General features: G+C 37.5%; 1 protein-coding gene and 1 pseudogene across 2 annotated transcripts in view; one reads left to right on the top strand and one right to left on the bottom strand.

Annotated features, from left to right (window-relative positions):
- Positions 1-13,927, top strand: part of TTC3 (tetratricopeptide repeat domain 3) — a 119,827-nt gene that overhangs the window by 17,111 nt on the left and 88,789 nt on the right. For both annotated transcript variants that reach the window (XM_007967772.3, XM_037984783.2), the window contains exons 7-10: positions 491-611; positions 2,906-2,991; positions 4,269-4,363; positions 5,520-5,582. In XM_007967772.3, coding sequence (XP_007965963.3) covers positions 491-611; positions 2,906-2,991; positions 4,269-4,363; positions 5,520-5,582 — 365 coding nt within the window. The remainder of the gene's footprint in view (positions 1-490; positions 612-2,905; positions 2,992-4,268; positions 4,364-5,519; positions 5,583-13,927) is intronic.
- LOC119619450 (U2 spliceosomal RNA) lies at positions 652-767 on the bottom strand (annotated as a pseudogene).

Below are 13,927 nucleotides of genomic sequence, written 5' to 3' on the forward strand. Positions count from 1 at the left end.
GCCCATTTGCCCAGACACATCTTCCCCTTGTTATCTCCTTATTCTTCTGTTTGTCACAGACCACATAAAATATGTAGTTCCTCTGGAGAACTTTAATCTAGAAATTTAACCTTGGGGTAAGGATGGAAGTCTTTGTGTAGATGAGAGCTGAGAACCCTCATCCACCTCGTTATATTGCACTTGCCTGCTACCCCAGGCAGTCTGGCCAGGTTGTAGACCTCAAATTCCAGGTCTGTAATAATTGCAGAAGCATCTTGAGCTCTGAGGGTGGTCTGAGGTCTCCTGAAGAGGTAACATATGTGAGTCCATGGTATCTGTTAGTGTCAGAGTGTGTCTACTCTAGGTTACGTGCCGGAGTAGCAAAAAATAAGTGGTTGCACCAGTTTTGTATTAAGGATCTGAAATACTTGCATAAGATGAATTTATAATGCCACATGCAAATTTAGAATTAATAACCAAATCCCCATTCTTCATTTCTCTTTTGAAACAGAAAATCTTGGCAATGGAAGAAGCTCTGAATTGGATAAAATATGCAGGCGATGTAACAATTCTAACTAAATTAGGATCAATTGACAATTGTTGGCCTATGTTAAGTATTTTCTTTACTGAATGTAAGTATAAATGCTTTAAATTGTTACTTGACTCAGTTTTTAAAGGTATTTGGGAAAATGAGATGTGTAGTTATGTGATTTCTGATTTATCTTAGAAGTTTAAACTGATAAGAATAGATACTACACTTGATCTTAGCCAGAAGGCCGAGAAGCGATGTCTTCTTAGAATTTTTAAAAAGTGTTTTTCTTTTGTTATGTATGCCTGAAAAAGAGAATTTCAAACCGGTAGTTAATTTTATTCTATATTTTTTGTCTTAATGCTTTTTGTGACATCGTACTTTAAAAATTTTTGCTGAATGGGTATCGTAAGTTATTATATGTAATACTCAAAGAGACCACAACTGGGCCGGGCGTGGTGGCTCATGCCTGTAATCCCAGCACTTTGGGAGACTGAGGCGGGCAGATCAAGAGGTCAGGAGATCGAGACCATCTTGGCTAACACGGTGAAATCCCGTCTCCACTAAAAATACAAAAGAATTAGCCGGGGATGGTGGCAGGCACCTGTAGTCCCAGCTACTCCGGAGGCTGAGGCAGGAGAATGGCGTGAACCCAGGAGGCGGAGCTTGCAGTGAGCCGAGATGGCGCCACTGCACTCCAGCCTGGGCAGCACAGCGAGACTCCGAGACTCCGTCTCAAAAAAAAAAAAATGGAGACCACAACTGGGTAGTCTCCTTCGTAAGAAAAAGTAACCGAAGCTAAGCTTATGATTTTTATTTTCTTCATGAGTCTGTTATTCTTTTATGTATGAGGTAACTGCCTTACATACTTCTTTTACTGTGTGAAATATTTTTCTTTAAAGCATTTGAATATTAGCAGTGTTTTTATAGTGTAGTTATAGGAATCTTGAAACAGGAAAGATTTGGGTTTTCAGTAGGTGATGACCAATAATTTACCATCTCTGCTGAGATAAAGGCAGATTTTGCACTATTGACTTAAGTGCTAGAAAGGAATTAAATGAAGACACATCTTTCTCATAGGTTTATTAGACACTGGGGTGTATTACACTGATAGAGGTTGTTCTCTTCATTGTTTTGGAGGCCCTTAATTATAAACTAGATATTGTGGTGGAAATGGAGAAGCAGTATCTTTTATTGGGTACATCTCTTTAGGCTGATAGCTGATTTTTTACATTCTATTTTCTTTATAATAGCTCTGCAAGGTGGCTGTTACTATCTTTGTTTTAGCAGTGAGCACACTGACTTTGAGAGGTTAAGTGTTGTTTCTGCAGTCTAGTAAGCAGTAGGTAGGACTAGGTAAGTCAGATATCTCTGATCTCAAAGCCCAGGTTTTCCTCCATGTAATCTTACTCTGTTCCTTAGAATTTATTTATTTGGTTACTTTCCTAGGTCCTTTATTGAATCTTAAATTTTAGGTGCTCTTTTCACTTTAGAAATGAATATGTTTGGCTAGAGGCTTAACTGTAGTTTTGTTGCAGTACATTTTTTTTTGCCACTTTAAAACATCCTTTTTATGTAATAGCTTACAATGTAGAAAATGAGGCCTGATAAACTTTACTTACTGCATCTTAGTTTATTAAATTGTTGTAATAATAGTGTTTCAACTTCTCATTGTAACATTTTACTCATGAGAGTCAAAATACTGAATAAAAACATTTGAAAGTATTTCTTTAAAATAGGTTGAGCATCAAAAATCCAAAATCTGAAATGCTCCAAAATTTGAAACTTTTTGAGCTTCGCAATGACACTCGAAGGAAATGCTCATTGGAGCATTTTGAATTTTTGGATTTGGGATACTCACTCGGTATAATGCAAATATTCCAAAATCCAAAATTATCCAAAATCCAAAACACTTCTGATCCCAAGCATTTTGAATAAGAGATACTCCATCTTTATGTTAAATATATTGTAGAAAGTAGCTTTCCAGGTTTTTGTTTTCATACATTTTTATTGAATATTGTGCATGGTACACCATACATGCTTGACAGTGTTTATTGAAGTAAGTAATTATGTGGCCTATTTGGAATATTTTATGACAGTGCATTTATTATAAATACAGTTGCAACTAATATAATAATAAAGGTTTTTTATTGCTAGAAGTAAAAAGTGAGATTAGATTCATAGCAAGCAATAACTGATGTTTTCTGCAACATTTTATCAGTTTATTTTTTACTATGTTATTTAATATACATAAAAGGTTACAAGAAACGTGCTATTTAGAAAGAATAATAATATAGGACCTTTGTGGACTCACCTAACTTAAGAATTAGAATATTATCAATACCAATTTTTTTTAACAAATATTCTCTCTTGCTCTCTCCTAAAAATAAAATTTAGACAAGTACCACATAACTAAAATTGTAATGGAAGACTGCAATTTGCTTGAAGAACTTAAAACTCAAAGTTGTATGGATTGTATAGAGGTGAGAATGAATATTATAAATATATTTTAAGATTTGCCCATTAGAACTTTTAACACTCAGAGGAAGTTAATAAAACTGCTGACAATATACAGTTCATAAAATTGGATGACATATTTGAGGGAAATAACTAATATCTTGATCAGAGTTTTCTAATGATTTAAAAACCATTAATTGAAAGTGAAAATTTGGTTTTTAAAAACTTTAGTCTTTAATGAGTTGAAGAAGTATGATTTTCTTTGGTAACAGCTGAGATGTAATTCATGTGCTGCACTGTTCACTCATAGAAAATAGAACTTTAACTCAATTTTAAAAAAGGAATTTGGGAAAATATTTAATGTTTTATTGAATTCCCTCATGCCGTTGATATGATGTGATTTAGTTTATTTAAAAAAAATGAGTGTTTGAAGTGAAAAGTTTTAGTTTTTTCTCTAGCACCCTTCATATATATCCTCATTAACCTACCAACTCATGCTTTGCAGTTAGTCTGATCAACATTGCCTCTATGTTATTGATTTATATATGTTTTTCGGCACTAAGGTTTCTTGGATAATATCGTATTTGCTAAGCTAAAGTTAAAATTCTACTTTGCATCTGTTTTTTAGCCTTATTACTTTATTTGCCTTACTGATAAGCTATATTTAAAAGTGGGTCTGCCAAATACAGCACAAAAATTTTAGTAATTATTCATAATGTGATGGTTTTGTTTACTTTTAATATTCTCTAACCAAGTTAGTGTTGAGTCATTCAAGATAGGTTTATTTAAATATATATACCGAGGCTGCGCATGATGGCTCACGCTTGTAGTCCCAGCACTTTGGGAGGTCGAGGTGGGAGGATTGCTTGAGGTCAGAAGTTCAAGACCAGCTTGGGCAACATAGCAAGACCTGGTCTCTACAAAAAATTTTTAAAAATTAGCTTGGCATGGTGGGGTGCACTTGTAGTCCTAACTACTTGGGAGACTTGAGATGGGAGGATCCCTTGGGCCTGGGAGATCGAGGCTGTTGTGAGCTGTGATTGCACCACTGCCCTCCAGCCTGGGTGACAGAGTGAGACCCTGTCTCTAAAAGTATATGTGTGTGTGTGTGTGTGTGTGTGTAGTGTGTGTCATATATATATGTAACAAAATGTTGGGTATTGTAATCTCATTTTCTACGTAAATAATCCCCTAGTTATTTCTGATACCCAAGATAGAAACCCGGATCCATTTTTCCTAGGTATTAGGTTCTTGATTATCTTTGGAGCTAATTGATGGGTCTTCTTTCACCTTGGTTTCTCAGCAAGGAGAACTAATGAAAATGAAAGGAAATGAAGAGTTTTCCAAAGAAAGATTTGATATAGCTATTATCTATTACACCAGAGCCATTGAATATAGGTAAGAGCAAATAGAACCAAAGAAATCCTGTTTCTGTGTCAGATCAAGTTAGAATGGTAGTCAGAAGAAATAAAAACAGATGGAGAATTGGAAAGTATCTTCCAACTTGTTATGCAGAATAGATTTTTCTCATCCTTGGGCATTCGAAGCATTGAAGATGGCCTGGGTATATGAAGCTAACGTAGTACCATAACTCAAGCAAGTCAGGTAAAATTGTGCATTTGGTTCTGCCCTCTTCCATTTTCTTTAAAACTTTCCAGTACAGAGTTATCTCTTTTGTCTTGTTCTCATTTTGCTATCAACCAAGTCCTCCCAAATTATTAACTGGTCAAAAAGGATTAAAGGATTAGTTCTTAATACTGAAGATGCCACCCATTCAGGGTTTTTTGCTTTCTAAGAGGGAACTTTTACAGGATAATTGAGAGAATACATACATGCTCTCTACCTTGTCTTCTCTTTGCTCAGCTGCTAGAATTTTGTAGCTTTCCTCCAGATGTGCCTCATAACTGTGCCCCTGTTGTCTCAGTTGGGCCACCTAATATTGTAGCAGCCTTTGAAGGGTGCTCTGTAGCCACTGCTCTTTTTCCTCCCTTGCGCATCTCCACAGGGAATGAGGGAATCCAGTTAGTGTATCACCTCTGAATGGCTGCTGCCCTATTCTTTTGAGGAAGAAGTGGAGGAAAGGGAGATACATTTTACCATACATAGTCAGATAAAACTAAAAAACAAAAGTTCAAATGAAGCTATTTTAATTTGCAATTACTGTAGGCTTCCTTTCTCAGTTGTTTGTCAAAACGACGTAGTCGTAGTCCTGACTTACTATATAAGTAATCCTATCCTCTGGAGTTACTCTGTAGTTTGCTAGCTCTTTAATATGTCTCATTTGATCTTCACAACAGCCCTATGAGTTAGAGCAACTAGAGTTATCTTCATTTTGAATATAGGGAAGTTTAGGTTAGTTCCAACAAAGTTACTTATGTAGGAAGTGAAGGAACTGGAACTTAGCCAGTTAAGACTCCAGGTCCTATATTCTTTTTGCTCTGTCACACAGATGTAAAGTTTAAAAAAAGTTTTCTTGTGCCTTATGTTTTCTGCGTGATTTTTATTTGTTTCATGTGTAGTGTGCTTTACTGACTAAACATTGTGTCTTTTTAAGACCTGAAAACCACCTTCTTTATGGTAACCGAGCTCTTTGTTTTCTTCGTACTGGACAGTTTAGGTAAGTTGGTTAAAATATCTCAACCACTGAATTATGATGCTAAATACCCATTTTTGGGAAACTTTTCTGTTTTGCAGGTATACAAGAAAATCCTTGACTAGTTCTTTGGCAGAAATACTTAAGTGGTTAAAAGAATACACTTAGGCTTTATATATAATAACAGTGACAGCAGCAGCTATTCTGATTGAGTGGAGACATACGTTAAGCATTATTTTAAGTGCTTTGCATATGTTATTTAGTTCTCACAGCACCCGTAATAGGTAGGTAATGTTATAGTTCACATTTTACATGACCAACGTGTGCCACTAGTGATACCAAGATTTGAACACATATTTTATAATGTCAAAGTCTGTGTTTATGATATCTATATTACCTCTTTATGCTCTGTTAATTAATCCATATAGTATAAAAGAAGCGTTTTCATTTTTTCTCTCTTTATCCCAGTATAAAAAATTAAGTAAATATCCTTCATAAGTGAAAGAAAGCAAATAAATTTAATAGTATAAGAGTGGAATCGTAATTCATTCCTAGTTCCTTATATTGAATTTAAACTGAGTTTTTATTTATTAGCTAAGAAAGACTGAGAAAGATACTGCACCATGATTTTATTGTTCCCCCGTATAAAATTTTTAGAACATAAATTATAAGCATTAATATTGAGCAGGTAGACTATTATATTTAATTTTGTCCTGCTTTACTGTAAGAAGGGTGTAGGGTGGAGTCAAGAATACATCCACACAGTAGAAGAATATTCAGAAGAAAACATACCAGAAAACGAAGTTGGAATCTGGGATTCTCAGAACCGAGCTTCACAGGCATAAGGTCCTGCATAGGTATTAGTTAGAATTCATATTTGCCTCTGACCTTCAGCTGTCCAAAATGAAATGGGAAAACTTGACAAGTTACTTAATTCTCATTGTCCATAAAGAAACAGGGCACCAATTTGTCAGGTGAAACAGTTTTCCTAATGTTTAGTTTTGAAGGAAGGTGGGCTGTAATATTAATTGAGTGATGGAGTAGAGAATAATCTCAGCAGTATTCTTATGCATAGCAAAAAACTCCCTGAAAGCACAGTTTTGAGTTTCACAAATACGTTTTTTGTGAAGTTTTCTCATGAAAGGTGAGAACCTGCTGTCAGTTGTTTTTCAGTGAAAGCACTTGTATGGGAGGGTGGGAGTGGGGAAGGTAGTATATTCTAAGCATGTAGCTTTAAAAATAACATTTATTGTGTTTTTCTTTTATTGTAAACAGAACACATTCTCATGGTAGAAAATTTGGAAAATACAAGAGTTTAAAAAGAAGAAAATAAAAATCACCAGTAATCCAACCACCTTGGAGAATACCGCTGTATTAACGTTATGCAGCTTTTAGATGGCTTAAGCCGTGGATAAACCGAGGCTATCTAGACTAGAGGAATGGATGGGCTTGACACAGTCTTCCATCAATACCACTGTCCTCAACGGGTTCTGACAAGAAATGAGCTGCAAGTGTCTTTAGGTTATTGCTTCTGGCTAGGTCCAGAATTGCATTTATTTTGTGCTGTTTAAAGGTGAATTTGTATGCTTTCAAGATCAGATGAATAGGCTGGTAACTTGGCTAGCCTCTTGTGAAAATTGAGGTGCCTATCTGAAATATTGCTTGGCAGAAGGTTATCTATCCACTTTCCACCTCTGAGAGCTGAGAGGCAAACCAGGGTGTTTCTGCTCTCTTTCATGAGTGTTGAATGCTAGACACATAAGGAAGATCCTTCTAATACCTTGCTGCAACAGGAGGTGAATCAAAGTAGACGTACAGAAGCTAGGTAGCTTGGTGAGGTAAAGGCCAAGAGCAGCTTGTGGATCTATCCTTGTACCTCCTTGCTGATGGTCTAGCTTGTGGTTTAATACCATATACATTTCACTAGAGCCAGGTCAGCAGCATTGAGAACCCTTTGTTTCTTACTAGGCAATCACCAATATGTATTGGATGCCTGTTTTATGCATGAAGTGTTTTACCACACTGGTTTTGCTGGCATTTCCTACCTCCTCACATATTGTCTATGTGATTTGCTCAATAATGTAGGGATGTTTTCAGAGTGCATAGTATATATAACTCATATATGTAAGTCCATAGTATAGTATATATATATCAGGTGGCTAGATGGTATGACTTAAGGAAAGAACACGTTGCCAGTAATTCGGATGTGCCATTGACACAGGAGGACCCATGCCTGAGAAAGACGTTTATCTGAGTTACTGAGGTTGAGATGTTTTGAAGCTCTCAAGCAGAGGGATGCAGGATCTGCTGTGGGAATCTGGCTGAGCAGCTGCAGGGACAGCTGGGGGTAAAGCACCCACCCTTCCCCAGTTTGGTGAGGATGCACTCCTCAGCTGTTCTGCAAGGCCAGACTGCTTATCTACTGTCATTGAAGCGAGAATTGAGATGTCCAAAGAGGACAGAAATGGGACAATTTAATACTAGAAAAGAAAGGAATAAAAGGGTTAAAGTCTTGAATGCTAAAACTTCTGAAATACTTAATCCTAAAAGATTAGAAAATATAAGTTGAAACTTCAAATGAAAAAGAGATTCAATTTAAAAAAGAGAACTTTGGTAAGATTAATCTCTCAAAGGGTAAAAATAATAATACTGTATCCTACAACATGGTTATCACTGTTCTGAGCACTTAATGTGTATTAACTTGTAAAACCGTCAAAACTGTGTGAGGTAGGTGCTACTGCCTCTTTACAGATGATGAAACTAAGGTATAGGGAGGCCAAGCAAAGTGTCTGAGGACACTAGGTGGATGTGATGGAGCCAGAATTTGAACCCAGGCAGCCTGGATGTAGAGTCCCTACTATTAATCACTATGGGAAAGTGGTGATAGAATAAAAGGGAATGTGAAAGTTGGAAAAATTTAAAAATAAATGGTCTAAATAGTCAATACATGTTTATGAGGAAATGATTATCCTTCCAGGACATGTAGATTAAAAACTACGAGTTTCTTGTTTATACCCATCAGATGGACAAAAGTTTAAAAATCTCATAATACCAAGTGTTTGAGAGGATGTGGAACAAAGGAGACTCTCATATTCAGCTGGAGAAAGTGTAAATTGGTACAATCACTTTGGAGAGCAATTTGACAAGGTGAAGATGTGCATACTCCGCAATCCACTTCTAGGCTCATATCCTCTGAACTCTCAAATGTGTACCCAGGAAGATATGTATACGCCTTCATGATAGCATTGTTTGTAAGAGTAAAGAAACGGAAACGACCTAAATGGCCATCAATAGGGGAATGGATAAATATGGTATATTCATACAATGGAATTCTATATGGCAGTTAAAATGAATGCAATGTTGAGTGAAAAAGCAAGTTGCAGAATGATTTGTACACTGTGATGCCATTTATTAATGTTTAAAAACATGCAAAACAATATACATATATACAGACTGTGTATTAACAATGTTTAAAAATGCATGGGCATGTTAAACACCCAGGGAGTGGCTGGGGAGAGAAGGAGGGAAAAGGGATTGGAGTTGGGAGGGATGGTACACAGTGGATGTCAACTGTAACAAACTACTACAAAAAGAGCTGAAGTAAATATGGCAAAATGTTAATTTCTTGCTAAGGTGGTATACCATTGGTACATGGGTGTTCATTTTGTTAATGATGTTCTCTGTACTTCTATGTATACTTGAAATATTTGATAAAAAGTGAAACAAAATGTGATTAAGAATGCACATGAGAAAAGGAACAGAAAACAAGAACAGTGACCACTAAACATCAAGGATAAAATAGTGAGCAGTGATCTTGAAAAGATAAATATAAGTATTGTAAGGCCAGTTGCAGAAGTGTGAAGTGTGTGTGGGGAAGCCTGAGGTGAGGTATACATGGCGAAACAGATGCTTCATTCAAACATGGTGGCAGTGGCAGTGATGATTTTAATGCCAAAATAGTCATGCAGTTTGTAAATCCAGCCACTTTTGGGTGAATATAAGTTAGGCCAAGAGCCTTTCCAAACCCTTCCGGTTCTGCGAATGTTGCGCTTGGAAAACACAGGAGATGCGGTTGGCGTGAGGCAAGGGTTGGGGAACTGTGCTGCCTCCTGCGCCCCCACTCCTGCCGCAGCCTCTCCGCTTCAGATCTTCACATTGAGGATTGTGTTTATCCCAGGACACCTGGCTTAGAAGATGAGATGTCCGTTTTATTCTGCTCCTTCTCAAAGTGTACTTTTCAAATACGAGTTGGTAACTATAGGGCATTTGAGAGCGATCATTGTAATTGAAGTAATCAGAACTTTTCAGTTTAGACAAGAATCTAGAGAAAGGAATTAGGCATATCTGTACCTTCTGCAGTTCCAACAGCTTATGTAATATACATGATTAGGCTTTGCCCACTTACTATTCAATTCATTCTTGTGGGACTCATGGAAAATTCAGATTCGTTGGTGGGATATGATGAACTGTGTAAGGGAAAATGTTAATTGGAGAAAAGGAATGCTTAGCTTGAATGGTTTTTGCGTTGCTTTGGAAAATCATGTATTTTTAAACTTGGTGTTTACTTCAACTGTTGGTATTCATTTAAGTACCCATCCCATGATACTGCCTTCCATCAGATCCCAACTGTGATCGGTAGCAGACAGATAGACATTAACTGACTCCTCTCTTGTTGCTTTTTTTCCCCTAAATTTCTCTTAAGACTAGAGATATAAAGCACTGTATGTTTCTGTGAGAATTTCACAAATTCTTGCGCGTGTGTGTGTTGGTTTGGTGAATTACTCCTCACTCTGCCCTCTGGTGTGTTTTCTTTATTTTTACTTAGAAGCCATTGAATTTGCTTTTGAAGAAAACCTTTGCTTTTTTCAGTCTTATTTGGGGTGTACCCCCTTTAAAAAAAAACAATAACAAATGCACATGGTAAGCAACAGAGTAGGAAAAGGTACACTCGCCCACTCTGACCCATCCTCTGATTCATCTCTTCATATCTTTGTGTATTCCCGTAATATTTTATGCCTATACAAGAGCTTATGTTGAACCAAATGAAGTGGCCATTTTTGTAAGTCAGAATATAGGCAGTTTTATTTGGTTTAATGTAATGTATATGTCTTTTTCTTTGAATGGGTAGGAACGTACTACATACGCTGTTGTACATCGTGGTTTTTTTTTATATTTAAGTCTTAGAGCTTGTTGTGGATCTATATATAGAGACCTACCTTGTTCTTCATGTCTGTACAGTGTTTTCCTGAATGGATTGCCCATGTAATCCATTAGTTCATGTTATATTAGTATATAGTTTATATGTATGCTTAGTTTATATTAGTATATATATTATTTACAGTGTTAAATTATAGATTTATTAATATGTAGATTGTTTTCCTTTTAAAGATTATACCTATGCAATGATTATATTTTTACCTATGTTTTACACTCAGGTTCAAATATATCTGTAGGACACATTTCTGATAAATTTATTTTACTCAGTTGAATGAAAGAACGTATCATTTTAATTATAGACACTAACTTTTTATTTAAAATGTATGTTTATTCAGTCCATGGTTATTATTCACTGCATATTTGTCAGTGACTGACCTTTATACCTGAATCTTCCTTTTGTGCCTTAGTTGGAAGATCTGGAAACTTGGGGAATAGTTGTTATTTCTTTATTGATCTGGTCAGGTCCTGAAAATAATTATAATTGAGGAAAAAAGCAATATCCCTTATATGGCTTGCAAAATTCTTGCATATTTTTTATGGTATGGTTTGAGAGAGTCAATAAATAGCATCTCCTTTCCCTTCTAAGTCCAGAATTGGTTAAAAGATGGATGGAAAAGACAGGCAACTGGTGATCAGATACTGCCTTTATTACAGATGCAATTGGAGAACAGGCCTTAAGTCTGATAGTCAAGGGGCTGGTTACTACTAGGTTGGTGCAAAAGTAAATGTGGTTTTTAGAAGTAATGGCAAAACCCCTAATTACTTTTGCACCAACCAATAATTCACCCACAGTCAGACAGAACAGGGCTCTTGGGAACTTTAGGCCTGAAAGAAAAGGGAATCTGGTGTTTTAGATTCCAAAGAGTAAGGCCAGGTACAGTGAGTGGCTCATGCCTGTAATCCCAGTACTTTGAGAGGCTGAGGCGGATGGATCACTTGAGGTCAGGAGTTTGAGACCATCCTGGCCAACATGGTGAAACCCCATCTCTACTAAAAATACAAAAATTAGCTGGGCATGGTGGTGCATGCCTTTAATCCCAGCTACTTGGGAGGCTGAGGCAGGAGAATCGCTTGAACCCAGGAGGCAGAGGTTTCAGTGAGTTGAGATTGCGCCACTGCTCTCCAGCCTGGGCGATAGAGCGATACCATGTCTAAAATAAATAAATAAAAAGGATTCCAAAGAGTGAGAAAAAGAAGAGGCAAAGCTACATGTGATTAGTGTCCCTCCCTCGCCATTAGATAAATTATTATTCATCATCTGGGGATGTTAGCCAAGGGTGGGGAGAGGAAAGAGTTCAGGAGTAATTAGCAAATCCACATGGAAACTAGGGGAGAGGGAATAAGTGTTCTTTACAAACATCGTCTTTCAGGGCAGAATGTAGCATATTTTATATGCAGTAATGAGGAGGGGCTGGAAAAATAAAAACACTTCCCCACGTAAGAGCAGTAAGTTGCAGCACCTGTACTGGAACTCTGTTTTTTACTCTGTTTAATACTCTTACCGTGTCACACAGTCTTCAAGAGTAAATAACTGTTTACATCTTGAGTCTTGTCCCATTTTCATACATCCCTTTCGCAGGGAATTGCTGCTACCAAAAGTCAAACCTGATTATTTAGACCCTGGGATGCAGTGGTCTGGGTAAGCAATAGCATCATGTAATTGACTATGCCCACTTTGCCTTAGTTGTAGGATGTAGTCATATGCCAGTAAATGTGAAATTTTATTAGCATTAATTGCATTCATATACTAATATTGTGATATTTATAATGTATGCTATTATAAAAATGCTGTTTGTAGTGCTATATATTATAATAAGTAACATTCAGCATTGATTCAACAAATATTGGGGTTCTGTTGATGGATAATGTCAGAAATGAGCAAAAACAGCCTCTGTGTTTCAGACAGTGGGCTGGCATTGTGAGGGCCTGTATTGGGAGGAATTTGTTGCATTTGTGGTACTGATAGTTGCTAGATGGCCTGAATACAGAGGAGAGGGTAGTATGACCATAGGCTAAGCCAAGGAGGGCCTTGTAGGCTGTGTTAAGGCTTTTGGCCTTTAAGAGCAATAAGAAAGTAAAGGATTTTAAACTGATGAGAGAGCATGATTAGTACTTTAAAAAAAATTGAGCACAGTGAAAATGGATCTGAAGGGGATGTAGTGTGGATATAGTAGGAGGCTGTTACAGTAGCCCAGGCCAGAGATGATGGCTTCCAGCAGAATATTGACAGTGAAAATGGAAAAGTGGAAGGATTCAAGAGTTTAGAGGTGAAGTTGACAGAAGTTGCTTGTGGTTGGTGTTGGAACGTGAGAGTGAAGGCGGCTGGAACTGTTCTGACGTTTCTGCCTTAAGCAGCATTATGGATTATGGGCCTACTCACTCACATTGGGATTGCTGGAAGAGGAATAAATTTGTAGGAGGTAGAACTGCACTTCACTCTCAGGCACTGAATCGAAGTACCTTTGAAGGCCAGGCATGGTGACTCACAGCTGTAATCCCAGCACTTTGGGAGGCTGAGGTAGGAGGATCACCAGAGTTCAGGAGTTCGAGACCAGCCTGGCCAACATGGCAAAACCCCGTCTCTTCTACAACTACAAAAATTAGCTGGGTGTGGTGAGGGGGCTGCCTCTAATCTCAGTTACTCTGGAGGCTGAGGCAGGAGAACTGCTTGAACCTGAGAGGCGGAGGATGCAGTGAGCCAAAATTGCGCCATTGCACTCCAGCCTGGGCAACAAGAGCAAAACTCTGTCTCAAAAAAAAAAAAAAAAAAAAAGTGCCTTTGAGGCATCCAAAGTGCAATGTTGTGTAGGTAGTGAGTATACGGGTCTGGAACTCAAGGGAGAGTTTGGACAGGAGACATGTTTGGGATAGTTAGCCTCCATGATTTGAAGTTGTGGGTGAGATTGCTTACAGAAGTGTTTCTCAACCTGGACTGCACTTTGGAATCACTGAACTTTGACAAATACCACCCACCCCAGAGATTCTGATTCAATTAATCTAGAGTAAAGCTTGGGCATTGGGCTTCTAGGAACTCCCCAGATGGTACTAATGTGTAGTCAAGGTTGAGACCTACTGGCCTAGAGAGAACCTAGGCTGAGACTAGGAGAGGAATCAGGATTGAGCCTTGAACACACATGACCAGTTGGAGAAGG

This window comes from Chlorocebus sabaeus, chromosome 2 (assembly GCF_047675955.1).
Source record: "Chlorocebus sabaeus isolate Y175 chromosome 2, mChlSab1.0.hap1, whole genome shotgun sequence".
In the NCBI taxonomy this organism is placed as follows: Eukaryota; Metazoa; Chordata; class Mammalia; order Primates; family Cercopithecidae; genus Chlorocebus; species Chlorocebus sabaeus.